This window comes from Crotalus tigris, unplaced genomic scaffold (genome assembly GCF_016545835.1).
Source record: "Crotalus tigris isolate CLP2741 ecotype Arizona unplaced genomic scaffold, ASM1654583v1 scf7180000024422.1470167, whole genome shotgun sequence".
Lineage (NCBI taxonomy): Eukaryota > Metazoa > Chordata > Lepidosauria > Squamata > Viperidae > Crotalus > Crotalus tigris.
Genome location: NW_024100588.1, coordinates 872,979 through 900,970, shown reverse-complemented (window position 1 = coordinate 900,970; position 27,992 = coordinate 872,979). Strand labels below are relative to the sequence as shown.

The 27,992-nt window shown below is 38.0% G+C and overlaps 3 protein-coding genes and 1 pseudogene across 12 annotated transcripts; all 4 read right to left on the bottom strand.

The window, feature by feature from the left end:
- Positions 1–3,528: 3,528 nt before the first annotated feature.
- LOC120301993 (olfactory receptor 10G6-like) lies at positions 3,529–4,465 on the bottom strand. Its single transcript, XM_039329876.1, has 2 exons — positions 3,727–4,465; positions 3,529–3,683 (listed from the first exon to the last, which is right to left on the bottom strand). The coding sequence occupies exons 1-2, from the start codon at positions 4,463–4,465 to the stop codon at positions 3,529–3,531; spliced, it is 894 nt and encodes a 297-aa protein (XP_039185810.1).
- Positions 4,466–8,790: 4,325 nt separating this feature from the next.
- LOC120301992 lies at positions 8,791–9,666 on the bottom strand (annotated as a pseudogene).
- A 2,198-nt stretch (positions 9,667–11,864) lies between these two features.
- Positions 11,865–15,141, bottom strand: LOC120302026 (olfactory receptor 10G6-like). Of its 8 annotated transcripts, none has more exons than XM_039329935.1 (3): positions 15,092–15,141; positions 14,398–14,869; positions 11,865–13,215 (listed from the first exon to the last, which is right to left on the bottom strand). In XM_039329935.1, exon 3 carries the CDS (start codon positions 13,107–13,109, stop codon positions 12,183–12,185), a length of 927 nt encoding a protein of 308 aa, XP_039185869.1. In that variant the 5' UTR covers positions 13,110–13,215; positions 14,398–14,869; positions 15,092–15,141; the 3' UTR covers positions 11,865–12,182. The 8 variants fall into 8 exon arrangements, with proteins under 8 accessions (XP_039185869.1, XP_039185870.1, XP_039185871.1 ...); XM_039329936.1 differs by having other exon boundaries at positions 11,865–13,137; XM_039329937.1 differs by having other exon boundaries at positions 14,398–14,539; positions 15,092–15,117.
- Positions 15,142–24,658: 9,517 nt separating this feature from the next.
- On the bottom strand, positions 24,659–27,635 carry LOC120302024 (olfactory receptor 10G6-like). Of its 3 annotated transcripts, none has more exons than XM_039329932.1 (2): positions 27,474–27,635; positions 24,659–26,604 (listed from the first exon to the last, which is right to left on the bottom strand). In XM_039329932.1, exon 2 carries the CDS (start codon positions 25,847–25,849, stop codon positions 24,923–24,925), a length of 927 nt encoding a protein of 308 aa, XP_039185866.1. In that variant the 5' UTR covers positions 25,850–26,604; positions 27,474–27,635; the 3' UTR covers positions 24,659–24,922. The 3 variants fall into 3 exon arrangements, with proteins under 3 accessions (XP_039185866.1, XP_039185867.1, XP_039185868.1); XM_039329933.1 differs by having other exon boundaries at positions 24,659–25,932; XM_039329934.1 differs by having other exon boundaries at positions 24,659–25,788.
- Between the last annotated feature and the right edge of the window lie 357 nt (positions 27,636–27,992).

Genomic DNA, 27,992 nt, shown 5'->3' with positions numbered 1-27,992 from the left:
CTCCACGAGTCTGAGAGACATTCCTTATGGTAGTTGTAGAAGAAGGATGAAATCCATCTATTGTCTCAACGAGGTGGAAGCTGGGCTCTCTGGTTAAATTCCAATCTTATTCTCTTTTCTACTGCCTTTAAAACAGTGTTATTGTCTATACTCCCAAGTTGTTCCTGTCTCCAAATCCCACTAGCATTTCCATCACTAAGGACCTATTGTCTTAATTCAGTGTCTTTGGATGTATCATTAAACACCTCTAATGAATCACTTGGAGACTGATTTAAAATGTGGGGTGAGAACATTCCAGAAAAAAACCCAGACATTGTAGTAGAATCAGCTCTGGGATTATTAATAAATAGAACTCAAAACAACTAGAAGTAGTTTGCTTCCAGGTGTTATTCAAGGTGCTGATTTTGACATTAAAAGCTCTACGTGGCATGGGGCCAGATTACTTGAGAGACTGCCTCTCCCCAGTTACATCTAATCTCCCTTCAGATCCTGCAGGAGCAGCATGTTGTGGGGTCTTGTCTGTTAAGGAGTTCCATCTGATGGGACACAGGAGGAGAGCCTTTTCTGCCCTGGCACCCATCCTTTGGAACAGCAAACCCCCTGAGATGTAGGAGAAGGACAAGCAAAGTCTGAGGGTGGAGTCAAGAAGGAATCAGCCTAGTTTCATTACGTTCCCAGCCTAGTCTCATTAAGGTCCCTTTTGGATTCCAGTAACTCTTATCTAATTCCAATGGCTCAGTAGTGAGCTTGTCAACTGGAAAACTGTCAGCCTGTGTTTGAGACATGAGCGTTGCGAGACAGGGGTGAGCTCCTGTCCTTGCCTCAGCTCCTGCCCACCTAGCAGTTCAAAAGCATGCACAGGTGAGTAGATAAATAGATACCACTTCAGTGGGAAAGTAATTGTAATCTGTGTACCTCAGTGTATAAAGATGCTGGCCACATGACCATGGAAGTGTTTTCAAACAACGCTGGCTCTCTTGGCTAAGAAATGGAGATGAGCACCACCCCCTAGAGTCACACATGACCTTTTACCTTTATACATAATATCATTCAACATTATTAGTTGGACATCATTGTAAATAACTCAGCTCAGCCAGATTGTTGATTTCTAATAATAGTAACATGCATTCATTGTCTTCATAGTTTGCAATACGTTTCCCTCTTCTCAATTTGAAATTCTCCTTATGGATGAAAATATAATGGGTTTTGTGCTGATCATCAGCTAGCCATGCCTGAAGTCAACATTCCTTTCTAGCCAACATTTGCTGGTCTTTAGTGAAACAGAGGAACTGGGAGTATGAATATTCTTCATTAAAAGCACTACAAAGACCTTAGGAAAGGAATAATCCCTCATTCAGGGGGACTGAAATTCTAAAGAGATTTAAGCAATCTTTCTACGTGTGGGATTTTAAACCTCAGGATATCTATTATCTTCTACACAGGGTTTTCCTTGAGTCTTGCCTTGAAGTAGCTGATAATTCTCATGGAGAATCATGTCTCCTAAAAATTCCAGTTTTTTTAAAAAAATAATTAATTTGTTTGCCATCCATCTTGCTTTGACATGACTCTGGGAGGCTTACAACATTAAAGCAATAAACCAAAAAGATAAATGTTTTTAAATATTACTAAAATGAATAAAATAATAATATTAAAAAATTGTGATAGAGAGGTTTCTCTGCCACAGTTTCTCTATTGTCCATATTTGGAGAACAGTTTAGTTTCTTATACATTTGTTCCATTATATCTTAAATATCTCCTGTCAAGTCACATTTATATAGCTTTGGTCGAACCATATCCCTGTATGGTTTGGCAAACAACCTCCCTACAATTTTGTTGTTTAGGAAGATAAAATCAAAAGAACAAGTAAGATTGCTGATCACCAAGTTCTACTTTTATCCCATTTGTATTGGAGGATTCTTTAAGGTGCTTCAGGGTTGAAAGGATTAACCAGTGACATCATCATTGCCTGAGGGACACCTGTGAGGGTTCCTTTCATGTCCTGGTCAAGGAGTTGGAGCTAATGACAGGAACTCACCCTGTGATGCAGCACTTGGGTCTTGAACATGGACTTGCTAACCGCCAGCCCAGCATCCTAACCACATAAGCCACCGCATTCCAGCCAAGTTCTACTAGGAGAGGGTGCTAAAAAACCAAAGCAATTATTTATATTACTTAAATATTACTTGGTTACCAATATGCCTCACAGAATATTTATTGGAGCAAATAAATAGAAGTGTTATTAATATAACTTTGAGCATCTGGAGAATGTGAATGAACTTCAACTGAATCAATTGAATTTAAAAAAAATACTAGGCATATGCATGGAGTGGCCAATCCCACCTATAGGAGATGACCAAGCTGAGCCTTTGCATGGGGTCAAACACATCATCATTATGGAGTCCCAACACCCCCAAAAGAGACCTAAGTCTAGACCCCCGCTTGAAGTCCATTGACTCTTATCTGACGCCATTTTGCATTGACTGTTTGTAGATCAGATTTTTGTGTATAGGTAGCATGGAATAAACTCACAGTGCTTTTGAACTCTATCCTTGCTCCTGGTTTCTTGGGCCTGAACCAGCATGGCTGGTTCAGGAATTCTGGGTATTGAAGTCCACAAGTCATAAAAGAGCCAAGATTGCCTACTCCTGGTCTAGATGAACCAAATTGGGAAGATATATCTTTGTATTGTGTTTTCAGACTGCTTTGAAAAACCAGAACCCTCAAGCAAGATATTTTTGTACCCACATCCATCAAAAGGTTTTAGATAATCATGGAAGGCAAACAATGGCTTTTAACATGTTATGTTGGTTAATTGATAAAGGGCTTCTAATCTGTCTCCCATGTAATCCATAGCTGCATAACCAATCTGTCTTTCCCTCCTTCTCCTCCCCTTCTCCTCCCTATCTCCACCCATTTTACATCCTACATCAGTTTAGTCCAGTGCTTCTTAATCTCAGCAACTTTAAGATGTGTGGACTTTAACTCCCAGAATTCCCCAGCCCAGCATGTTGGCTGGGTAAATCTGGTAGTTGAGGTCCACATATCTTGGTTACTGAGGTTGAGAAAAATTGGTCTAGCCACTCTACAAATCTGATGAAGTGCATGTCTTTGAATAAAACTGTTATTTTAATCCATAATTTTGTTATTGACTTAATCCATTGTCCATGTTCATAAAACATATTGCAACATTTTAGGACAGTACAGTAGGTTGCAACGTGCTATATCATATACATACATAAATGTACCCCTACCAACCTCTCAAGGTGTACATAATCAGGCTATCAGCCCACTTAGAAGATATGTGTTTTGTAAAGCCAACTGCTAAGTCTTTCCTGGCTTTCTGTGTTGAGTGAACACAATTGAAAGAAACTATGTGGAATGATCAATGTACAAATGAATAACATGCATTTTACAACTTGATCCGTATTCATCTTCTCTGTAATTTAATAATAGTTTTAGAAAAGGAAACCCTTCCAGGGAACCTCTCCTGAATCTTCGGAGGTCTAATCTAGCTTAGTTTGCATGCTGTTAGAATTTCCTAATCCTATATCTTAGGCTCAGCATGGACTCTTTCGTCTCCTTGTTCCTTAATGTATAAATGAGTGGATTAAGGAATGGTGTCCAGGTGGTATAAAAAAGAGCCATAACCCCACTTAGAAGATCCTGAGTCCCTGTTCTCAAATTTATTTATTTATTTGACTTACATACCGCTTTAAGTGCAAGGATAATTAAAAGCTGGAGGCACATAGCAGATTATCACCACAATGAGGTGGGAGGAAGAAGTAGAGAATGCCCGTTGTCGTCCTTCAGCTGAGAGGATTCTGAGAATGGCAGTGACAATATATACGTATGATATCGCAATGAGGAAGACACAGATAATCGCTACTAAGCCAATATCAACCAAGGTAAATATCTCCTGGAACCACGTGTCTGAACATGCCAATTTCAACAGGGAAAGAATTTCACAAACAATGAAGTTTATTTCATTCTTGAGTCCATAAGGCAAGCTGTAGGACAATGAAGTAACCATGATGGAATGCACACATCCACCAAACCACGTGCCCAAGGAAAGACAAAGGCACATTCTGTGATTCATCAGGATGTTGTAATGAAGAGGCTTGCAGATGGCCAGGAAACGGTCATAGGCCATGACAGTATAGAGAAAGAATTCTGAACAGCTCACAAAGTGGTAGAAGAAGAGCTGAATCAGACAGCCTCCAAAAGAAATAACTTGTCCTCCTTCCACAAACCCGCCCATCACCTTTGGGACCACTATGGTGGATACTGAAATATCCACGACAGCTAAGTTGCAGAGAAACCAGTACATTGGTTTCTGTAAGTTATATTTAGATGCTACAGTCAATAGGATCAGAATGTTCCCAATGATTGAGAGTAAATAGACAAGGAGAAATAAGAGGAATAAGGGAATATAGAGCTGTACCAGAGTACCAGAGTACCAGACCATCTCATTTGTCTCTTGAGAAACCTATATGCGGGTCAAGAAGCAACAGTGAGAACCGGACACGGAACCACTGATTGGTTCAAAATTGGAAAAGGAGTCTGGCAAGGCTGTACACTGTCGCCCTGCCTATTTAACTTATATGCAGAGCACATCATGAGAAAGGCAGGGCTAGATGAATCAAAAGTTGGAATTAAGATTGCCGGGAGAAATATCAACAACCTAAGATATGCAGATGATACAACTCTAATGGCAGAAAGTGAAGAGGAACTAAAGAGCCTCTTGATGCGGGTGAAGAAGGAGAATGCAAAAGTTGGCTTGAAACTCAACATTAAGAAAACCAAAATCATGGCATCCGGCCCTCTCAATTCCTGGCAAATAGATGGGGAAGAAATGGAGGTAGTGACAGGTTTTATTTTTCTGGGCTCCAAGATCACCTCAGATGGGGACGGCAGCCAAGAAATTAAAAGACGCTTGCTCCTGGGGAGGAAAGCTATGGCAAATCTAGACAGCATACTAAAAAGTAGAGACATCACCCTGCCAACAAAAGTACATATAGTCCAGGCCATGGTTTTCCCAGTTGCAATGTATGGCTGGGAAAGTTGGACCATAAGAAAGGCTGAGCGCAAAAGAATTGAGGCCTTTGAACTATGGTGCTGGAGAAGACTCCTGTGAGTCCCTTGGACTGCAAGGCGTTCAAACCGGTCAGTCCTAGAAGAGATCAACCCCGACTGCTCTTTAGAAAGCCAGATCCTGAAGTTGAAACTCAAGTACTTTGGCCACCTAATGAGAAGGAAGGATTCACTGGAGAAGAGCCTAATGCTGGGAAAGATTGAGGGCAATAGAAGAAGGGGACGACAGAGAATGAGATGGCTGGATGGAGTCACTGAAGCAGTAGGTGTGAACTTAAATGGACTCCAGAAGATGGTAGAGGACAGGAAGACCTGGAGGAACATTGTCCATGGGGTCGCGATGGGTCCGACACGACTTAAACAACAACAACAAAGAGCTGTTGAGGAAATGGAACGCCCAAGAGGACAAATTCAGTCCAGTCTGTTTGATTTTCACACCCCATTCATACAATCGTCCTCTCTGAAAAATCAGATTTCTGTGGGAGAGGATTAGCAAAAACTAAAAAATTCTGAGATTTTCTTTCTGGAAATATTTCAGGGTTCAGAAAGTGCTCTTGGTGAGCTGTGATGGTAAACAAGATTCTTAAATTCTTCCAAGCTAGAGAATCATATTCTTTTCACTCACAGTCCAAGAGATTTTGGTTTTTTGAATTGTTCTTTTTTGTTGTTGAAAATAGAAGCTTGGAGATGTGAATTTTAAATTTCAGTGAATCTGTCCAAGATGCAAAAAGATCAATGGAGAAACTCAGGAGAAAAATCTTTATGTTGAAATGTGGTATTTCTGCATTCTGCAGCGAAGACATTTTTTTTCAGTTTTTCACCAAGGATATGAACCTCCATTCAACATATTCTTGAAGTTTTAAATTATTTTTCTCAAAAAATATAGTGTATTATGTTTCCAAACCATTTACATAAATTCTTCAGATTTCCCATTTAGAAAGGAGAAGATTTGCCTCAGAAAGAATGACACAACCTGGAGAAAATTCTTTGAAACAGATGATAGAAACAATTGTGAACATGACAAAACACATAATATATAACTTCAAATGCATTCTAGTCTCTTCATTGGAGGCTTAGAATCTACCCATTTTTTCTTCTATCATTCTATACCATACCTTCCTATGGTTTTCCTTTCCCAAGTTTTTCAGAACATTTTAAGGGCAGATATTTTTTGGGGAAAAATAAACTACTGTAGCCTTTTAGGTAGTTATATCCTTGATTGTAGAATTTCCATTAGAAGGAAACTGGGGAGCAGATTTTAGCTGCAAAACATTTTATCAGGATTTTCTCCTCATCAGTGCTATTTATTTCCTTAATTAACTATCCGTGTCTGTATAATATAAGCAAGGAAAAGAGCTAAGCTTTAAATAAATTTTTCCTCAAGAGAAGATACCATTTCCTGCAGGTTCTAATTCTCCGAAGGTCTTCCTTTTATCAATTTAGAATATGATACCTTTTAATGATCACTTTTTTATTTAACTCTTTTCCCTTTGGGTATTTTTGCTTTTACCATTCCATACATTTGCACATTAGGGATTTCAGAAGTTCTTTTCTTTAACAGTTAAATGGATTAAAATGGTCATTTAAAATGGGTTAGAATCCAGAGGCAAAAACGGGGTACATGGAGGGGAATGGGTGTATGAAATGAAGCTTTGTGTGACCTGTCCTTGATCCAGACTGCAATTTTAAAATTAATTTATTAACTTGATGTATACACTGCCTTTCCAGGTAAAATGAATCCTTAAAGTAGCTTCTAGTCCAATGCAAGCAGGATGAATAAAACACCTTTTGAGATGTGAGGCCTGCCCTATGGTACAATCTCTCCCCCTTAAATTTGATTAGCCCCAATCCTGTGAACCTTTAGGAAGGTTGTGTAGCCCTCACCAATGTTCTGACATTGGGACAAGGGTGTTAGATGAGCTCATTGTGGGAGGTATAAGAAATGTCAATGTGTATTTTTATTGTGGTCATTGATCTTTAACAATTTTTGTCATTAACACCATTATAATTGTGTTTTTAATCATTGTATAACTCTTGGATTTGCATTTATGAAGAGTTGGACAGCCCCATCAATCCATCAACAGACAGATCTTTAGTAACCTGGTGAAAGAGATGCAGTCTTTCAGATTTTCAGTTTGTTCTTTGAATTAGGGCCAAACCCAAGCCCAGAACTCACCTTTTTGCACAGGGTATCAGTTCCACTGGGTTGACCATGCAGGAACCAACTCCACAGTAAGGCTAAAATTCATTTTACTAGGCTCCAATAACTGCATCCACATGGAGGGAAGTATGCAGTAGGATACCCCAAGACTCTGTTTTAGGCCCAGTACTCCTCAATATCTTCAATAGATGGGGAACTTATCAAATTTGCAGATGACACCAAGCTGGCAGGAGTAGCCAACACTTCAGAAGACAGGCTTAAGATACAGGAGGACTTGGACAGCTTGAACACTGGGCGCTATCTAACAAAATGAAATTCATGGTGAAAAAAGTAAGGTTCTACATTTAGGCAAGAAAAACCAAATGAATAGGTACAGTATAGGAGGTACTGGCTCAGTAATAGTAACTGTGAGAAGGGTCTTGGAGTCCTAGTAGACAATTACTTAAATATGAGCCAGCAGTGTGCTGCAGCTGCCAAAAAAGCCAGTCCTAGGCTACATTAAAAGAGGTATAACTCTGTTATTTTGTAAACTGAATATCACTGGTCTCATTGTGTTGAAGCTCCTCATCCTCCTTCTCATACTCAAGTGAATCAGCCTGAGCCACATTTGAATGCTATCTGGTTATTCTGGACTTAAAAGATGCTCAGTCCGTTTTGCCTAGATGGTGGTTCCTAGGTGTCTCTATCAAGGCCATCTTCCTTACTGTCTATCCTATCTTCAATAAAAGAGTAAAGCTGCTTTCATAATCCAGAAAAAGGAATTTTTAATTGTAGGGACTTTTCAGTAATATGGTGTAACTTGCAGATTTTAACAACAGAGATGCCTTATAGCAATAGCACGTAGACTTATATGCTGCTTAACAGTGCTTTACAGCCCTCTCTAAGTAGTTTATAGAGTCAGTGTATTGCCCCTAGCAGTCTGGGTCCACAATTTACTGACCTCAGAAAGATGGAAAGCTGAGTCAACCTTGAACCTGTGATATTTGAACTGCCAAACTGCTGGCAGCCAGCAGTCATCAGAAATAGCCTGCAGTACCATATTCTAACCCAGTGGTTCTCAACCTGTGGGTCGGGACCCCATTTGGGGTCGAATGACCATTTCACGGGGGTCACTAAACAACGCAGTCCGCCATTTTTTTCCCTTTTCCTTAGCTATGCTACTCCCTTATTCTATTGGCTTTTGAAAGCCAATAGAATAGACTCTCTTGAATAGAGTCTAATTCTATTGGCTTTCAAAAGCCAATAGGAATTGTCAAGGCTGTCTCTGCCCTGCTGAGCCCGCCAAAAGTCCCATTCTGCAAACGGTGCTGCACCAGTTGAGTAGTCCTCGACTTACGACCGGTTGAGTAGTCCTCGACTTACGACAAGTTGGGGGTCGCAGCATTAAAAAGGTTGAGAACCACTGTTCTAACCACTGCACCACCACAGTTTTTTTTAAAGTCAAAAATTGGATTTATTGTAAATGCCACATCCACAGAGCACAAATTTCTTAGTAACAAAGAAACATACAGATTAATGCAACTGAGTAAAGAAATGTTTCTTGCACAACTTCAGATTAGATGTGCCTATGCTAATCTAAATAAACAAAAAGCAGAAACAAAAGAGGAAAAATTAAACTGCTTAACTGTATTTTAATGTATATAATACTTCAATATTATACACATTAATAGTTTCATCCATATCTAAATGTAAAAATCAGGTATCTGCAGTATATTGCAAATACCCCAATCATTCATCAGGGTCAAAACTGATAAAAGAGTTTTTCTATAAGAAATCAATTACACATAGAAAACTGTATCACTACAAATTTTTATTCAGAAGCCCATCTTTTAAAAAAAGTTTTATTATGAACTTGTTTGGTCAATCAACTACAACACTTTCTAACAGAGATGATAGAAATGACATGGCTCAGAATCGTCCGGATCTTTCACGATCTCTTGACCACCTTCTATCATGTTCTCGGCCCCCTCCACCTCCTACTGCACCACCACCTCCTCCTCCATGACCACGATCTCTGGATCTAGAGCAACGTTCACGAGACCTTGATCTTGATCTATGCTTCTTGCAGCGGCGGCAGTATAGCTCACGTTGCAATTCTCGAGAAATTGGCTTCAAATGCATAAAGTTACAGAAACCTCCTCTTGTACACTCTCTCATTTATACTGACGACAACAAGCTTCTCTGAAATCTGTCATGGGGAAAAGTTCAGCATGAATTGGTTGTCCATTAAACCACCGATTATTCAGATCAATCACAGCCTTTTCTGCATCTTCTTCACGTCGAAACTTTACATATACGTTTCCAACCAAATGATCTCCAAGGTTATCACAGACATTCATCTCTTCTACTACACCGCCATCTCTCCCAACCTGCCCGGCCCGGCCGACCGCCGGATCCCTCGGCACCCACCTCATATGTCATAAGTCTGCGACCTCACCACCACAGTTAATAGGAAGAGAGTTCCTTAGACCAGAGGTCCCCAACCTTTTGGGCACCAGGGACCGGTTCCGTGGAGAGAGGTTTTTCCATGGACTGGAGAATGCATGCTTTTGTGTGCTGCCTGCATCCCACGAATGGGGCTTTGCTTGTTTGTGCAGACTGATTGCTGGCATGCTGCAGCCTGGTACTGATCCATGGACCAGGGGTTGGGGACCCCTGCCTTAGCCCACCAGGCTTCAAGGCATTTAGAAATTTCAAGATGAATATCAATACTTTAAATCTGGTCTTTGAAACTTATCTCTTGTGGACCATATGGAGAGGGTATGCATCAGAAACCTAATCCTGATACAGTCAGAGCATGGGCTCCCTGTTAGCAATGGATTTGGGGCCCTGTTGAAAAAAAACACCACATTCTGAGGCATTTTCAGAAAGTCCATAGGATTGGGACAACCTCACCTCAGGGGGGATGCTGTCCTATGGTAGGACGCATGGTAGAAAAGACTCTCCTTCCTGCATCCCATCAAACAGAACTCTTTAACAGATAGGAGCCCTAACATGCCTCTCCTGCTGAATCTGATGGGATGGGTAGATGTAAATGGGAGGAAGCATTCATTCAGATAACATGACCCTATGCCATGTAGGGCTTTATAGATCAAAATCAGCACCTTCAGTTAGGTCCAGAAGCAAACTGGAAACCAGTGCAACTCACATAGTTGAGGGTGATGTGTCCTTCCATGTAACTGCTCAGACCACCTCATTTTGCACTAGCTGAAGCTTCTGGATTCTTTTCAAGGGGAACCTCAAGTAGAGCATGTTATAGTAGTTCATTTTGGAAGTAACCAGGGTGTGAGTAACTGTGAAAAGGGCCTTGTATTTCAAGAATACAGGCTTCCTACATCCCGATAGGTGACTGTGTGGAAGGGAAGACACCAATTTCCTTCTGAGTAAATCACAGCTCCACACTGCAAATGCCTGAAGTCTTAATGTATACTAAGCATCAAGGCTGCTCTGAAACAAGGGCAGGTGTGAGGGCTGGAGAAGAAGAAGAATGGAGTGGGAGATGCCAGAAATGGAGAAGAACCTGTGGAGGAACTGTTGGCTGGAATTGCCTTTAACAGGGCAAAACTCACCTTCTCCAGGACTCACCTTTTCACCTAGGTAAAGAAGCTAGATAGCTCCTCATTGGAAAACCTTACTAAGAGGTCCAGAGACTTTGCAAATAAGGAATTGTCTATGTCAATGTTTCTCAACTTGACAACTTTAAGATATGTGGACTTCAACTCTCAGAATTCCCCAGCCAATTCTGCTGGTTGCAGAATTCTGGGAGTTGAATTCCACATATCTTAAAGGTTGAGAAACGCTAACCTATATGTTCACAGCCAAAGCTAGAAGGCACATTAAGACCATTGCTGGGGACAAACAAGCCTCCATCTGTTGCTACCAGACTCATTTACTTCCTTGGTTTGATTATTTTCTTTACACTGAGTTGTTGGTTTGGATGGTTGACACTCCACAATTTTTCATGACTGAAAGCTGAAGGATCTCAGAAGAATAACTTATGAGCTGTGGTGATGCAGTGATTAGAATGCAGTACAGCAGACTACTTCTGCTGACTGCCGGCTGCTAGCAGTACAAGTCTCACCGACTCAAGGTTGACTCATCTTTCCATCCTTCCAAGGTCGGTAAAATGAGGACCTTGATTGTTGGGGGCAATAATCTGACTCTATTTCTGTAAACTACTTAGAGAGGGCTGTATACAAGCACTTAGACTTGTATACTGTGAAGCGGTATACAAGTCTAAGTGCTATTGCTATAAACTGCAATAGATTTTCTACATCTTTGGAGAGTCCAGTGTTTGCTTTATATTACTCACTGGTCAATTCTCCATCTCTCTCTTTCTACAAGGGTCACTGCCAACATGACATTGTTGAATTAAAGGGATTTGGAGCACATATGCTTTGGCCAATTATACTGGGTGGACAAAAGTTATTAGAGATAGGTGGTCCCAATATTTAGTGTCAACAACATTGGTGATCTGTAGCAAGTCCTGGGAAGTAGGAAAAGAGAGACATTGCGAAGTCATTCATATTAAACATGGTGAGGTTTATGACTTTAAATTTGGGTTTTTAATTCAAGTGTCCAATAGCAATTTATAACACATAAACTCCAAACATCCAACAAAAGTATTTTAATTTGAGAATGAGAGTTTGTGAAGAATTCAGCTTCAATGGGGAAATGGTAATTTACACAATGTACACAAAAAACCCTCCCACTGGAAATGGAATTCTTTAGTGTCTTTAATATCAGATGAGCAAACTTTCTCTGGAGCACAGTATAAACCCAAAATCTGGGATTGACACAATCTGTGAGGAGGACACGCCAAAGGCATTGAGTACAATCACAGTTCTAGGTGGTTGTGCTCACTTTTCATTCAGGTGACATCTGATAATAGAAGAATAAAGGAAAAATGAGTTTGTTTACTTGCTGCTGGCTACTCTGCATTTCCTCTCCACAATTTCACCAGTGCAGTCTTCATCTCCTTGTTCCTAAGTGTGTATATCAATGGATTCAACAAAGGGGTTACTGTGGTGTAAAACACGCTCACTGCACCATCCATGGAGCCCTGAGAAGCTGGTCTCAGATAATGATATATCACAGGCAGGTAATAGATGCCCACCACAATAAGATGGGCAGTACAAGTTGAGAAAGCTTTGTTCCGTCCTTCACTACTACTTATCTTCAAAATAGCCAGGATGATGTAGACGTAGGATGCTAAGATAAGCAGAAAACAGGTCATTGCGACAAGGCCAATGTCAATGAAGCTCATCAATTCATTGAGTTTTGTATCAACGCAAGCCAGTTTCAGCATGGCAGGAATGTCACAGAAGACATAGTCAATATAGTGTCTCTGTCCATAAGGCAAGTGGAAGGTAAGGAAAGTCTGAAATGTGGAATTAAGGCTGCCTCCAATTACAGTACCCAAGCAGAGAAAGAGACACACTTTCCAGTTCATGATATTGCCATAGTGGAGTGGTTTGCAAATGGCCAAGAAGCGGTCATAAGCCATCAAGGTGTAGAGAAGACTTTCTGCACATCCCAGGAAATGAAAAAAGTACAGTTGAGTCACACACCCTAGGAAAGAAATGACTTTGCCTCCAGGAATGAATCCTGCAATGACTTTGGGGACCACCACAGAGGCGAACGCCATGTCTAAGATGGAGAGATGACAAAGGAACCAATACATGGGCTTATGCAACTGAAGGTTAGAGATCACCACTCCAATGATGAGGGAATTTCCAGAAAGAGTCAGGATAAACATGACTAAGAAGAAGAGAAGTAAGGGCAGCTTGAACCCTTGTGGATATGGAAACCCAGAAAGGATAAACTCATTTGGAGCTGTTTGATTTGGGCACTCCATGTAGTATCTTTTCTTTGAATCACCCAAGCTGTGGAGCAGGTGAGATATTTTATGATATAATGAGAGATTTGAAGTCTGAGACACTTATTCAGAGTTAATGATGTTCCTGAAAGAAATAGTATCTGGCTAAGAAAAAAGGACTCTTTTTTAATATCTACATTCCACATATGGAGTATGAATCCATCCCAACACAATAAGGATACATATTTTCCCTGGGCTGAGTTGTTTTTGGAAAGAAATCACTTTTGAAACTCTATTTATCATTGTATTGTTTTAATACTATGAGCCATGCAAATTGATTTCTCAATGTCTATCTTTCGTCTAAGACCTGTAAGTACTTATAAATCTGAACCTGAATTTATTACATTCATTCGTGTTTCATTCAAACAGCAATTTCTATCTTACATTATTGATTCGTGACACCATGAGATGTGACATCACATGTTTTTCATCGCCATGAAGGAGTAATGTTATTCAGTAAAGTAAGTTTTCTCATTTACAATTGTATTTTGGAGCTCATAAAATCCATTTAGCAAACATGCAGCATAAATTGGCATGCTTTCCTTCTATTAATCTCTTTTATTGGAAGTGTATTTTACAAGATTTCAATTTGGCCCTGCAAAAACTGTAAACAATACATTGAAGAAGAAGCTACGCAATCCAATTTCCTCTCTCTCTAGACAATGCACACTGATAACATTTTTCTGCAGGAGAAATGGCAGCTGACTTTAATGATATTCCCTGGAAAAATTGTAAAGCACAGGTCAAAGGATTTTGGAAATATTTAAATGCTTTGTAGCAGATAAAGGAGCCGAGGTGGTGCAGCAGTTAGAGTGCAGTACTGCAGGCCACTTTAGCTGACTGTGTTCAGCAGGTCAGTGGTTCAAATCTAACCGGCTCAAGGTTGACTCAGCCTTCCATCCTTCCGGGGTAGGTAAAATGAGGACCCAGATTGTTGGGGGCAATGTAAATATATATATATTATATATATATATATATATATATATATATATATATATATATATATATATACATACATACATACATTGCTTACTGGTGTACACCGCTTAGAGAGTGCTTGCACTTAAAGCGGTATATAAGTCTCATAAATAAATAAATAAATAAATATGTCAAACTCGCGACATCACGTGACATCACGCAACGTATCGGGACTGTTTTGCCACTGCGGGCAATGGGGTGGGCACGGCTTCCGCATGATGCATCCAGCCTGTGGGCTGGCAGTTTGACACCCCTGATTATAGGACAATATTAGCCAAACCATACTCACTAACTCTCTGTTGCTTTAGTTTCAGAAGTAGATTCATGACAGCAAAGTAATTTAAGTTGTCCCAAATTTATTTCACCCAGATCGAGTATGCAGAGAAGATCCCAGGCTTTAGATTTCCTCCTAGAGAGAAAGCTGGGTTGATCTACCGAAGAAAGTTCAATTAAGAACGTGTTCTATCAAAAATCCTATAAGCTTGTTATACAACTTCTCATTCTGTTGCTTGGAAGAACATTGGAACATATCGATGGGATCACCTAAGCAAGAAGTTACTAGCAGAAACTTGCTTAAGTTTTTTCCTTAAGTGTGTAGAAGGTTCTTAGAAGATTTCTCTGATAGTAGATCTATCACTGATTTCTCTGGTGGCAATGAAGACTAAATTGCTTTTACTCAGACTTGAATTGCAGATGAGAGCTCAATCCCAAGGTTTCTTTTCAGAATGAGACTAATTTTAATTTGTTATGGAAGAAGGTACCTTAGTGTGAAAAAAAGAGAGATTATTTGCTCTTGTGAAGTATAAACTGGCTGAGACCAGAACTACACCAAGAACCTCCCAAACATCTTAGGTTTTCCTCACTTGCATTATCATATTGCTTTTTTCCCAGCTTCTCATGTTTAGATGCTTCCTTAGAAGACAGTATTATCATTATCATGGTATCATCTTTATAGAATAAAGAATGAAAGAAGGTTGCTATACCTTGAGAACTTGAGACTGAAAAATGGAGGTCCACCAAGGATGACTTTTTCAGTTCTGCAGTTTGTGACCCTCATCTCTTTATGCTTATGAAGCTTCTGCAACTCCCACATCTTCTCAGTCTTCTTTTCCTGAAAGTGCACCATTGTTGCTTCCATCAAATTCCTCTGGGTGTTATCTTAAATGTTTATTTAGAGGAAAGGCAATTAACATTATCAGAAAACCACTGAGGAATAGTTAGAAAACTGTTGATTGCACCCAAAATTTGGTCTCAGAAAAATCAGTGTGATGGATTAGACAAGAAACAAGAATCAAAGATACTTTGAGGTTATTGATTTATTAAATTTATAGCTGTCCATCTCATAATCCAAAGTGACTCTGGATGGCTTACAAAGTCATGATAGCATAAATATAAAAACATTAAAATTAGCAACAATTAAATAAAGGCTAAAGGATGATTGATGCTTATTTTCTTTCATTTGATCAACCACCTCCAGCATAATGTATCCCCATCAAGGCTCTGAGCCAAATGTTAAGTTCCTTCTGGAAGGCCAGAAGAGTGAAGGCATATCTCACATCTGGGACCAAGATGTTCTAGAGGGTGGAGGCCATGGTAGAGAAGACTCTACCCAAAATTCCTCAGCTGATGGGATCCACGGTAGGTCTCTTCTGCTTGAGCAAGTGGGGAGGGCCAATCCCATCGGGTGAGGTGGTTCCTCAGGTAACTTGGTCCAATGCCATGAAGGGCTTTAAAGGTAATAACGAACCCCTTGAGTTGGACCCAGAAGCAAACTGGCAGCTAATGCAGCTCATACAACAGTGGCATTGCATGCACCACCCTAGGGGTCTCTAGAACTATTTCTTCTGTTGCATTCTGTACCAATTGTAGTTTCCAAATACTCTTCAAGGGTAGCTCAATGTGGAGCACATTGCAGTAATCCAACTGTAAGATTACTAGGGCATGAGTGACTGAGAGCATGGCTTAATGATCCAGGAAAGGGTGCAACTGGTGCATAATACAAAGATTTTTATTATGTGACCATTATCCTGTTTGCAGCTCTTTCTTCTGTTCCTCACGGTTATTCTTTCTTCCCATTACATTATTCAGCAGCCCATTGATTTCAATGGGAACACAGCAAATCTATCCAGCACTTAGCTGCAAAAGCCACCTATCTAGTACCTTAGCAAAAGTATCATGTTTATTTATTTAACACATTTATTTAACACATTTTTACAGCTATCCATTTTAGCTGTAAAATGCTCATATGCTTACAATGCATATGAGAAAAACTTCATATAAAAGCTAGAAGTCAACATTAAATAAAAATAATCAAAGCTCGACTTCCTGTGACTGCGCCGTGCTTATGGCTGCTGTTTAACAGCTGCCCATCCCGGGAAATCGTAAAAGCCGGCAAATACAGCGACGATCAGCTGTTTTGCGGCTTGAAACTTTCCTCCTGGGCAAAGGGAGGGAGGTGAGCTTCTGCCTGGATAGAGGTAGAGCCTCACAACTTTCCCAGTTTTTTTTTCTGGGAGCTGAAGTGAGAGCTCCCTCAGAGTCTGGATGTTGCTCCGTTTCCTTGGATGCCTTTGTTCTCCGAAGGGAACAAAGCTAGATGCTGCCTCCACTGCTGCTATCTGATGGGAACAGTAAGTTAACTCAAAAGCAGACAGAGCGGTCAGGAAGAGAAGAATTGATGATTTTACTTTAAACCTAACTCAGTTTGAATTAACATCTACTCCTGTTACTATTCTAATTGGAGTGAAGAAATATGGCAGAGGAATCCTCCTTCTTTGTCACTTTCTTTGTTTGAGAACTTTCACTTTCTATTTTTTACTTACTATCTTTAAACTGGCAACAAAGTTTTAACAATGTAATAGATTTGGTTCATTTTAAAGGGGAAAAATTCTTATTCCCTTTTTTTAAAGGAGGAATTGCTTTTTCTTCTCCTTTGTTCTTATATTACTATTTTTTGAAAAAGAGAAGGGGGGGAAAACCCTCCCTTTTTTAAAAAAATGGCTTCAAAAAGTCCTGGACTTTCTTCTCTTTCTAAAACTTCAACTGCCTCTCCAGTAACTCAGACTGTACAACAATCCAAACCTAAACCTTCTCCACCTTCGCCCCCACCTCAGGCACTTACACTTCAGGATTTACAAGATGCTTTAGATAAGACTTTGGAAAAATCACTAGAAAAAACAGCAGAGCTTCTGGCTCAAGAAAGTAATGAGCTCAGGAAAGATATTGTTTTGGCACTCCAAGGGCTTGCTGGCCTTGTGGAAAAGATTGACAACAGGGTGGATGAAGTGGTCGGTAATGTTGAAATATTACAAGATAGAGTTGAAAAAATAGAAGAAAATGTGGATGTTACATAGAATGAAATTATAATGTCACAATACAGAGAAATGGAGTATGCTTTGAGAATAAGGGGTCTGAAGGAAAATATTAAGGAGAATTTGAGAGAAGAAATTGCAGCAGAACTGGCCTCTATTTTGGAAATTGATCCTGAAGAAATGTTGAAAGATATAGAAAAGATTTTTAGAGTTAATTCGTGGGTTACAAAACAGAGGAAATTACCAAGAGATGTGGTGGTCTATTTTGCGAGAAAATCACTTTGTAATGAAATTATACAGGCCTTCTATAAATAAAGATTTCAGATTGCAGCTCAGGATGTGATAGTTTTAAAGGAAATACCTTCTAAAATTCTTAGAAAAAGAAAAGACTTTGCTTTTTTGGCTGAAGAACTTAAGAAGTGACAAATTCAATTTAGATGGGACATACCTGTGGGGATAGTGGTGACTTACGCTGGTACACAATACCGTCTTAATACAGTTTCAAAAGCAAGAGATTTTTATGTTACTATTTTAAAAGCAAGTCCACCACCATCTCCAAGATCAAAGAAAGATGAGAGCAAGGCAGAAGCACAGTTGTCTGTAGGTTCAATGCCATCTTTGGGAGAAGAATTGTTGGTTGAAGTTATGCAACAGAATTTGCAAATAACAGAAGACCCAAGGGAACAGAGAATTACACGCGCTACTTATAAATGTAGAGAAAGACAACAACAATAACAACAACAGCAACAACAACAAAAGGCAGATGATGGAAGTTTACCACAGTCTATTTCGGAGCCGGTGGGAGGAGCAAGGCCAAAGAGATCATTGACTGTAAATCTAGAGGCTTTGTTCCAAAGGCTTCATCCTGCCAAGGATGGCAAAGCTTCCAACCTGGAATGTTAATGGGCTTAACTCACCAGAGAAGAGAAAGAAAATCTTTTATTATTTGAAACAATAAAGAAATTATATTATTTGTTTACAAGGGGCTCATATTATTTCTAAAGATCAGAAATATTTGTTTAATCCCCGGCTGGGGATACATTTTATAGCTCCTGCTTTGCAGAAAAAAGGAGGAGGAGTTATCTATGTGAGAAAGGAGCTTTCACCAAAGTTAATTGATTTTGACTTACAAGGAAGATATGTTATTATTGATTTACTAATAAATGATAAGAGAACTCTTCTTGTTGGTTTATATGCTCCCAATCAACAACAAAAACATTTTTATAAGTTGATTCATCAGAAATTAACTTCTTTGGATTATAAGTCAATTATTATTATGGGAGATTGGAATGGTGTTTTAGACTCAAGTAAAGATAAGAAGGCTCCTTTTAAAACTTCCTAAAGTTTTTTTGACTTAAAGGATGATTTGGAACTTAGAGATATTTGGAGAGAACAGAATACTGAGGAAAAAGACTTTATTTTTTTTCGGATAGACATCAATCTTATTCTAGAATTGATTTTTTCTTGGTTACTAGTGATTTCTTTTCTAGGATGAAGAATATCAAGATATTTCCTAGAATAATTTCAGACCACAGTCCGGTATGGTTGGAATTTCATCGGAAGAAAGAACTAGAAGGTCTTGGAGGTTGAATGAGAATTTATTTAGATATGAAGAGAATATACAGTGATGTAAAGGTTATTTAAAGGAATTTTTTGCTTGGAATATGAATAAGGGTACTTCGATGCCAATGGTATGGGATTCTTGTAAAACATATATGAGAGGGGTTTTGATTTCTATGAACAATGCTCACAGATGTAAACAGACCCAGAAACGTAAAGATCTTGAAGATGAGATTAAATGTAAGGAAAAGATTTTAATATCAAATCCAATGGACAATAAGTTAAAAGTTTCTATTACTTTGCTGAAGGAGCAATTTAATATGTTATTAACAGATCAAATGGCAACTAATTTGAGGTATGTGAGATATAATACATTTTGTAATACAAATAAACCTGGTAGATGGTTGGCTTATCAATTACATAAGAAACAGAAATTGAGGATTATAGATAAAATAATTTATAAAGGTAAAGAAGTCTACCAACAAAATTTGATTAAAAAGTCTTTTTTAGATTTTTATTCTAAATTATATGCTAGTGAAAGTATACAAACTTCAGATATAGAAAAATATTTACAGGGAGCACATTTTCCTAGACTTACGAGTGATCAATGTGATGGGATTAATGGTTTAATTACTTCTGAAGAGATTATTTTTGCAATTAAACAATTGAAGGTTGGTAAGACTCCAGGTACTAATGGGTTAACAGCGATTTATTACAAGATGTTATCTGAAGAAATGATAGAACCATTAAAGGTACTTTTTAATGATATTTTATCTGGAGCAAAATTACCTCCATCTTGGAGAACGGCCTTCATATCATTAATTCCAAAGGATGACCAGGATCTGTCCCAACCTAGAAATTATAGGCCTATATCTCTTTTAAATACAGATTATAAGATTTTTGCAAAGATACTGGCAAATAGATTAATGCAGGTTTTGAAACAATTGATTCATACTGACCAATCTGGATTTATAATGGGGAGATATATGAAAAACAATGTAAGATAAATTGTTAATTTAATAGAGTATTTGGATAAGGACAATCAAATCCCTGCTGCTTTAATATTTATAGACGCTGAGAAAGCTTTTGATCAATTAGATTGGAATTTTCTATTGAAAGTTGTAGAGGAAATGAATTTTGGAGATAAATTCTTGTCTGCTCTCAAGGCCATTTATCAACAACAATCGGCACAAATTATAGTTAATGGGGGATTAACAGACGTATTTAAAATAGGAAAAGGTACAAGACAGGGTTGTCCTTTATCCCCCTTGCTATTTGTATTAACAATGGAGATTTTACTTATTAAAATTCGAGACTCATTTAGATTAAAAGGAATAAAAATAAGTAAGATTAATTATAGGCTGAGAGCTTTTGCTGATGATTTGGTTGTGACATTATCCCATCCAACAGATTCGGTCAAAGATTTGGTTGAAATTTTAGCACAGTATGGACAGGTCTCTGGTTTAAAGGTAAATAAGAATAAAACTAAAATATCATTGAAAAATATGTCTAGGAAGGGAAAAAAATTTATAGCTGAAACAACCGGTTATGAAATAGTTAATAAGTTAAGTATTTAGGAGTTTATATTACAACATCTAATGGAAAATTGTATAAGAATAATTATGAACGCTTATGGGTTAAAGTTCAAAAAGATTTAAATGATTGGCAAAAGCTACAACTATCGTTATTGGGGAGAATTTCAGTAGTGAAGATGAATGTTCTACCAAAGTTTCTTTTTTTGTTTCAGATGATACCCATTTTAAAGAAGGATGCTAATTTGGATGAGTGGCAGAAGGGTATTAATAAATTTATTTGGGGCAGGAAGAAATCAAGGGTAAAGTTTAAGATTTTACAAGATGCTCGAGAAAGAGGTGGACTTAAAGCACCAAATTTGAAATTATATTATGATGCGGCCACTTTAACTTTAGTAAGTGACTGGCTTAATTTAACAAATAGAGATATTCTTGTTCTTGAAGGGTGGGATTTATTATATGGTTGGCATGCATATTTAATTTTTGATAAGAAAGTAGATTCGGTCTTTAAGTCACATATTTTAAGATATGCTTTACTTCGAGTTTGGAAAAAATATTATTATAAGTTAAATTATAAAATACCTATTTGGGGGATCCCTGGACAAGCAATCCAGGGGGTTTCTAAGGGGGTGAATTTTGACAACATTTCGTATAAAGAGTTACTTATTTGGTCGGGCACTGATTGGCAATTAGAGTCTTCTCATGTGTTAAAGCAAGAAAACATTTTACAATCGTGGTTTCAATATTTGCAAATCGTGCAGAGATGGACTTTGGATAAGAAAGTGGGAATTACTTTAGTAGATGAAAATTTGGTAATTCAGATCAAGGATCAGAAATGTGCCCATATTAAAAGAATTTATAATGAGTTAATAAAATTGGATTCAGAAACAGAGTTAGTTAAAGATTGTATGATTAAATGGGCCCAGAATATTCAAGAACCGATCTCGTTGGACTTATGGGAGGTAATTTGGACTAGAAATGTTAAATTTACGCAGGCCCAGAATTTGAGGGAAAATTTTTATAAAATGTTTTATAGATGGCATCTGGATCCTAAAAAGTTGTCCTGTATGTACCCGAACCTGCAACCTAAATGTTGGAGATGTGGTTGCTTGGATGCAACCTATTTTCATGTTTGGTGGACTTGTAAAGATATTAAAGCCTTCTGGATTATGATTTGGTGGGACATTCAAAAGGTTTTTAAAAGGAAGATTAAGTTTACTCCCCAACTGTTTCTTTTGGGAATTTTTGTGGATTTTAATGTTAAAGAAACTATTTTAATGTTGAATTTAATAACAGCAGCAAGATTACTGATGGGTCAATATTGGAAGAAGGATACTCTGCCTTCTTTAGAAGAATGGGTATTTAAGGTTTCTAATTTAGCAGAAATGGCTAAAATTTCTGCTTATTTAAAGGACCATTCACAAGAGAGATATTTTAACGTATGGAGAAGATGGATTGAATATGTTCAGAAGAAATATGGAACTACAAAGTTTCACTTATTCTATGAGTAATGATTTTGTTTATAGACTTATGATGTTAAAGTTTGAAGAGAGTTAAGGGTTTTTATGATTTTGTTCATTGTATAATTAGTAAACTTAAATAGATTATGTTTAATATGTTTGCATAATCCTGTATTTTGCTCTGGGAAGTCCGGGGAGGGGGAGGGGGGGAGGGGAGGGGGGAGGGGGGTGGATGGGTTGAAGATTAAGTAGTTCAGATAAAGTAGAAATAGTCTTATTGTATATAATATTAATGTTTTAATTTTGAGAGAGGAACTGTTCGGGCATTTCCCCTGGACCGCATCAAGAGGGAAAAGAAGAAGGTGAGAAGTAAGTAGGAAGGTTGAGGTGAAGGAGGAGAGGGGGTGAGTGAAGAAAAAAGAAGGGAAAGAACTAAGTTGGTTTGATGTGGGATGTGGTTTGGGGGGAAATGGGCGGGCAAGACCAAATGTGGTGTGTATCAATTTGTTTTATTTTTTATCTGAAGTATTTGTAAGATTGTTATGTATTGTAAAATCGAAAATAAATTTTTTTACAAAAAAATAATCAAAGCTCCTAGCATAACAGCAGCATAAAAACAAAACTGAAAGAGTCAGCTGTGCTGCTTTATGCAATTTTTCTTTTAAATAACTGCTTCTTTTGGGTTTCTTTTTTGTAAAAGGCTTCAAATACTTTTTCTGTTTGTTCTTATTTTTTTTCACCTTCTTCTGACAGATTTTGTTTCATTTTTGTATTTGCATACAAAAGATGTTTAAGGGGCTGGAGAGTAAAACTTATGAAGAATGGTTGCAGGAATTGGGTATGTCCAGTCTAGTGAAAAAAGGTCTAGGGTGACATGATAACAATCTTCCAATATCTAAGGGGTTGCCACAAAGAAGAGGGGGTCAATTTATTTTCCAAAGCACCTGAAGGCAGAACAAGAAACAATGGATGAAAAGTAATCAAGGGGAGAAGCAACCTGAAATTAAGGAGAAACTTGCTAACAGTGAGAATAATTAACCAGTGGAACAACTTCCCTCCAGAAGTTGTGGATGCTCCAACATTAGAAGTTTTAAAGAAGAGACTGGACAGCCATTCTTCAGAAAGGGTATAGGGTTTCCTGCCTGAGCAAGGGGTTGGTCTAGATGACCTCCAAGGTCCCTCCCATCTCTCTTATTCTATTATTCAGTCAAGAGCTTCCTGATTCTTTCAAAAGTTCTGATTGCTTTTATTTCTTTGATCTTTCCAGGATTCTGGAAATCCCCTCCAGAATATGTACACAATGCTTCCATTCTCTTTTCTTCAAATATACTACACCTCATTAATGTTCTACCTATTTTTCCCCCAATGCTGAATTATATATATAAAAACATTATCTCATCCCAAGTGAAATACAGAACAAGAAACCAAAATAAAGTTTTGGAATTTTTAATGTTAGAGCTTGTATTTTATTTACTTTATTACAAACAAATGCTTCTACGTTAAACCTGATGGCAATAATGAGACTCTGATTTTCATTTTCTTAATAAAAAGAATGTTTATCTTCTCAGACATTACAAATTACGATATCTACAGCAGAGATGAAGTCAATTCTTTTGAAACCACAAAGAGGGTGAATATACTGTTGCAAAAATATACAATTTCATTAAGGGAAACCCCCCCCCCCCAATATTATATAAGAATTATGTATCTATTCCTCCATCTAAACTATCATAGATCAGAGAGTGTAATTTAAACACCACTGTTCTATGAGGTATAATATACAGAAAAGATCCATATTAATAGTAATAGCACTTAGATTTATATGCAGCTTCACAGTGCTTTACAAAGCTCTCTAAGCCTGTTGCCCCCAGCAATCTGGGTTCTCATTTTACCAACCTCGGAAGGATGGAAGGCTGAGTTCAACCTTCAGCCCATCAGGATTGAACTCCAGGCTGTGGGCAGAATTAGCTTACAATACCACATTCTAACTACTGTGCTACCATTAAGATACAACTTAGAAATCAGGACCAAGTAAGATTGATGGTGAATCCATGCAGTATGGCTGAGTCAGAAGCCAGAATCAACAAATCAATAAAGGTGTAGGCCATCTCATTGGTTCAGAAAGACTCTGATCCTTAAGCAAAGATCATCAGGAAGTCAGTACATTTTCTCTCCATGAGATAATCAGAACATAATGCAAGTGGGCAGTGTTTGAACACATTTTGGAATCTCAGGAAAATATTGGCATAATCTACAAAACTATCAAATACAGTGAATGCTGTTTCAGTATGAATATTTCTGCAGTATGAATATTTTTACTGAAAAGGAATTAACTATAATATTTCCAAAATTAACAATATACTCTGTTACAGTTTCCTTTTAAACAATAAAAGAATAATAGAAGAACTAATTTTATTCTGAAATTAACATTTTTTAGTATACATCTGACTGAGAAAAACATACCAAAAAAGTAGAAACGCACACAAGATATGCAAGAGAAAAACTAAACAGATGTTTAAAATTATATTCACATGTATCTATGGAGATTCTCAGCCATCCAGGTCACAGTTGTCCCAAATATGCTTTTTCATGAGGCAACCGGACTTTCTTTGTTTTTCTTTGAAAATGTTTCACTTTTCATCCAAGAAGCTTCTTCTGCAAGGAATATAAATCATTCCATTCCCCACCATCCAGTCAGAGCTGAAGAAGCTTCTTGGATGAGAAGCAAAACGTCTTCAAAGAAAAACAAGAAAGTTCAGTTGCCTCATGAAAAAGCATCTTTAGGACATTCACATATATCCTCTCCAACAATCCTGGATGAGCTACAAAAGAAGTAGTTCTGATCTCTCTTCTCATTTTCATTTGCACCTCCTTACAGGAAAGTAAATTAGAGGTCACAATTGCTTATCTAGTTTTGAGGAAAAATACATGGTGCATCTGTTGCTGCCTACCTACTCAGGATTCCCACCCCAGAGTTTGACTAGAGCAGTTTTCATCTCTTTGTTCCTAAGTGTGTATATTATTGGGTTCAACAAAGGGGTGATGGTGGTGTAGAACACACATACCACACTCTCCATGACGTCCTGAGAGGCTGGTCTCAAATAACGAGAAAATAAGGGCAAGTAGTATATGACCACCACAGTAAGATGGGCAGAGCAAGTGGAGAAGGCTCTCTGTCGCCCTTCACTGCTACTAATCTTCAAAATGGTTGTGATGATATAAGTATAAGATGCTATGATGAGGAGAAAGCAGGTGATTGTCACAAAGCCCATTTCAACGATGATAACTGTCTCTTGAAAGTGTATGTCAACACAAGCCATCTTCAGGATGGATGGAACATCGCAGAAGATGTAATCAAGATAGTTGTTGTCTCCGTAAGGCAAATGAAAGGTAAGAGATGTCACCAAGATAGAGTGAAGGGTCCCTCCAATTATAGTACCCAAGGAGAGAATGAGACAGGCTTTTGAGCTCATGAGGTTGCCATAGTGAAGTGGTTTACAAATGGCCAAGAAGCGGTCGTAAGCCATCACGGTGTAAAGGAAACATTCTGTACACCCAACCGAGTTCAGAAAGAATACCTGTGAGATGCACCCTGAGAAGGAAATCATCTTTTCCTGCTGGTTGAATCCTGCAGTAACTTTGGGAACCACCACAGCTGAGAAGGCCATATCCAGGACGGAGAGATGACAGAGGAACCAGTACATGGGCTTGTACAATTGAAGGTTGGTGATCACCGCCAAGATGACCAGAGAATTTCCACAAAGAGTGAGTGCAAACATGATAGAGAAGAAGAGCATCAAGGGGGCCTTTAAGTCTTCTGTACAAGGAAACCCAGAGAGGATAAATTCATTTGGGGCTGTTTGATTTGGACACTCCATATAGTAGAAGTCTCTTCTTCAAACACCTAATGTCTAGCCTACAAATGCATGGACCAGTAGATCCCTATGGACCAGCCCAGGACCTGTGAAGAAGAAATACTCCTTATATCCCAAAATTCTATGTGATTTAGGCGAAAAAAAGAAGCAAAAAGTAGAACCTATTATAATGTTAAAAGCATTATTTACTCAGCATTTAACCAGTATTTATTTTATCAGATTTAAATAAAGTTGGGGAAATTAGATTGTAATTCTTTCAAGAATGTTCTCTTGAATGATCCTGCAGGAATTTCTTCTCTTTGACAGAACTGTTGATCAGCTACCTCTCATCCTGTCCGAGCTGCAAATGGGATACACCTAATTGTTTTTGTCTTGTTTACATTTGCTCACATAAAACTACCGATCCTGTTCAACTCTGGATAATGAACAATGGGACTTTCCCATTGTTGTCCCACTAGCAAACTTTGACCAACAGATTGGGCTGTTGAAAGAGGCAGTATCAACAGCAGGTTAAGAAAAAGTGCCAGAGAGAGACCAGTTTCAAAATGTTTGCAAGATATTCCCCTTGAGAAGAAGCAAAGGCACGAAGCAAAGTTAATAGGAATGTTCTCCTTGACTCATTAACCTGACAGAAAACAAAAGTATTTATTTGGGGCTGATGGAAGTTCTTTTACATGGGTAGGAGAAATCAGATTGTGCCTATTTGTTAGTTAGGAATTGCTTGATAGAAAAAAGATAGGAGTGAAAGTTCCATCAACCTGAGGGAAAACAGAAGCATAGAGTTAAAAACAAATAATCTTTTACCCTGGCGATGGAATTCACACAGTTCTTCCTATATATTAGTTGGAAAATATTGATATGAAAATATGAAGGATCAGGACCCAACCCATGTTTTCATCTCGTATGCACATATATAGTCCATATCCAAGTTGAAAAATGTCTGCCCTCAAATGACCACATATAAAATAACTTGCATTAGCCTAATATACCTTTTGCTAACTATGTTGGCATTCCAAGACTCATAGATCATTACACAACTTGGAAAATAGCTTTGCACATAGATTTTGTTTGGCATCGTTTGCCACTTCATAGACCTATTCCAACATTGTATTTTGTACAAAGTATGTGTCAGAACCCATATTTTACAGAACCAGGATCCCTCAGTGGTTTAAAAATGTGATAAGCAAGCAAATAAATAAAATCTTGGGGAAAGAGTGATTCAGTTCATTTCTCTTTTCCAAAAGGCTAAGTTTGCTAGTGTGCAATTGACTGGAAGGGTAGAAATGACCATATTTCCATTGCTGTTCCTGGAAGATTAGGTGGAAAATCCTGATGGAGTTTTGAATTATTTGCTCGTTAACTTGTAGCTGTGTAACTTTTAATTCTCTTTCTGTTCAGAAGATTCAATGAGCCCCTCATGGAAAAAAGATGAACTTTTTCTTGATGGACAGCAATTATTTTTTAGTTGCTCCAAGATGGACTCCTAAACTAAGCATGGAAAGGAAGATGTTTTCTTTCTAAGCTTTATCTGGCATAGTTAACTGCAAACCCCAACAAATGTAATTGTAGTTTGTTTGTTTTTTTAAAAAAACCCACAATTACCCAATCCATCATTATTGTTACATACAAGTCGGTGGTATGCCAGGTCTCCAAAAAGCCATGATAGTTCTTCTCAGTTTCATTTCACATCTAGAGATAGTTGGATGTTGGTTTTGAAGATCTTATGAATTCCTGCTTGATATGAATTCTGAACATAAAGTGAAGAAATAGACAGAGTCATACATCTTGATGTCTCCAGGTAGGAGCAGTTAGATTCTTATGTGTCCACATATTTTTATAACATTCCATCTTTGGTGAATGTTTTGCCTTTATTCCCTAGAGTTAGTAAACATTATATTAAAATATTGTTGATTTAGGAGAAAGGCAATTAAAATTGCCAGAAACTGCCCTGGGAAACAATTATTTTCAAACAAGTTTGAAAGATTGCACACATAATAATAAAAAGATCAATTAGCTATGAGTTAAGATCCCATTGTTTGCAATGGGAATTAATTCAGAACATTTTATTTTAATCCAGAACTGACTGCTCAAGTTATTTCTTTTTCTTATTATTTGGATTACCTTTTTCCTTCTGTAAAATGTATAG

Excerpts from the sequence above, each read along its gene's own strand:
- LOC120302026 (XM_039329935.1), bottom strand. The coding sequence starts at position 13,109 with ATGGAGTGCCCAAATCAAACAGCTCCAAATGAGTTTATCCTTTCTGGG.
- LOC120301993 (XM_039329876.1), bottom strand. The coding sequence starts at position 4,465 with ATGGTCTGGTACTCTGGTACTCTGGTACAGCTCTATATTCCCTTATTC. Across the intron at positions 3,684-3,726 it reads TGTGCCTCCAGCTTTTAATT|ATTTGAGAACAGGGACTCAG; the intron begins ATCCTTGCACTT and ends ATAAATAAATAA.
- LOC120302024 (XM_039329932.1), bottom strand. The coding sequence starts at position 25,849 with ATGGAGTGTCCAAATCAAACAGCCCCAAATGAATTTATCCTCTCTGGG.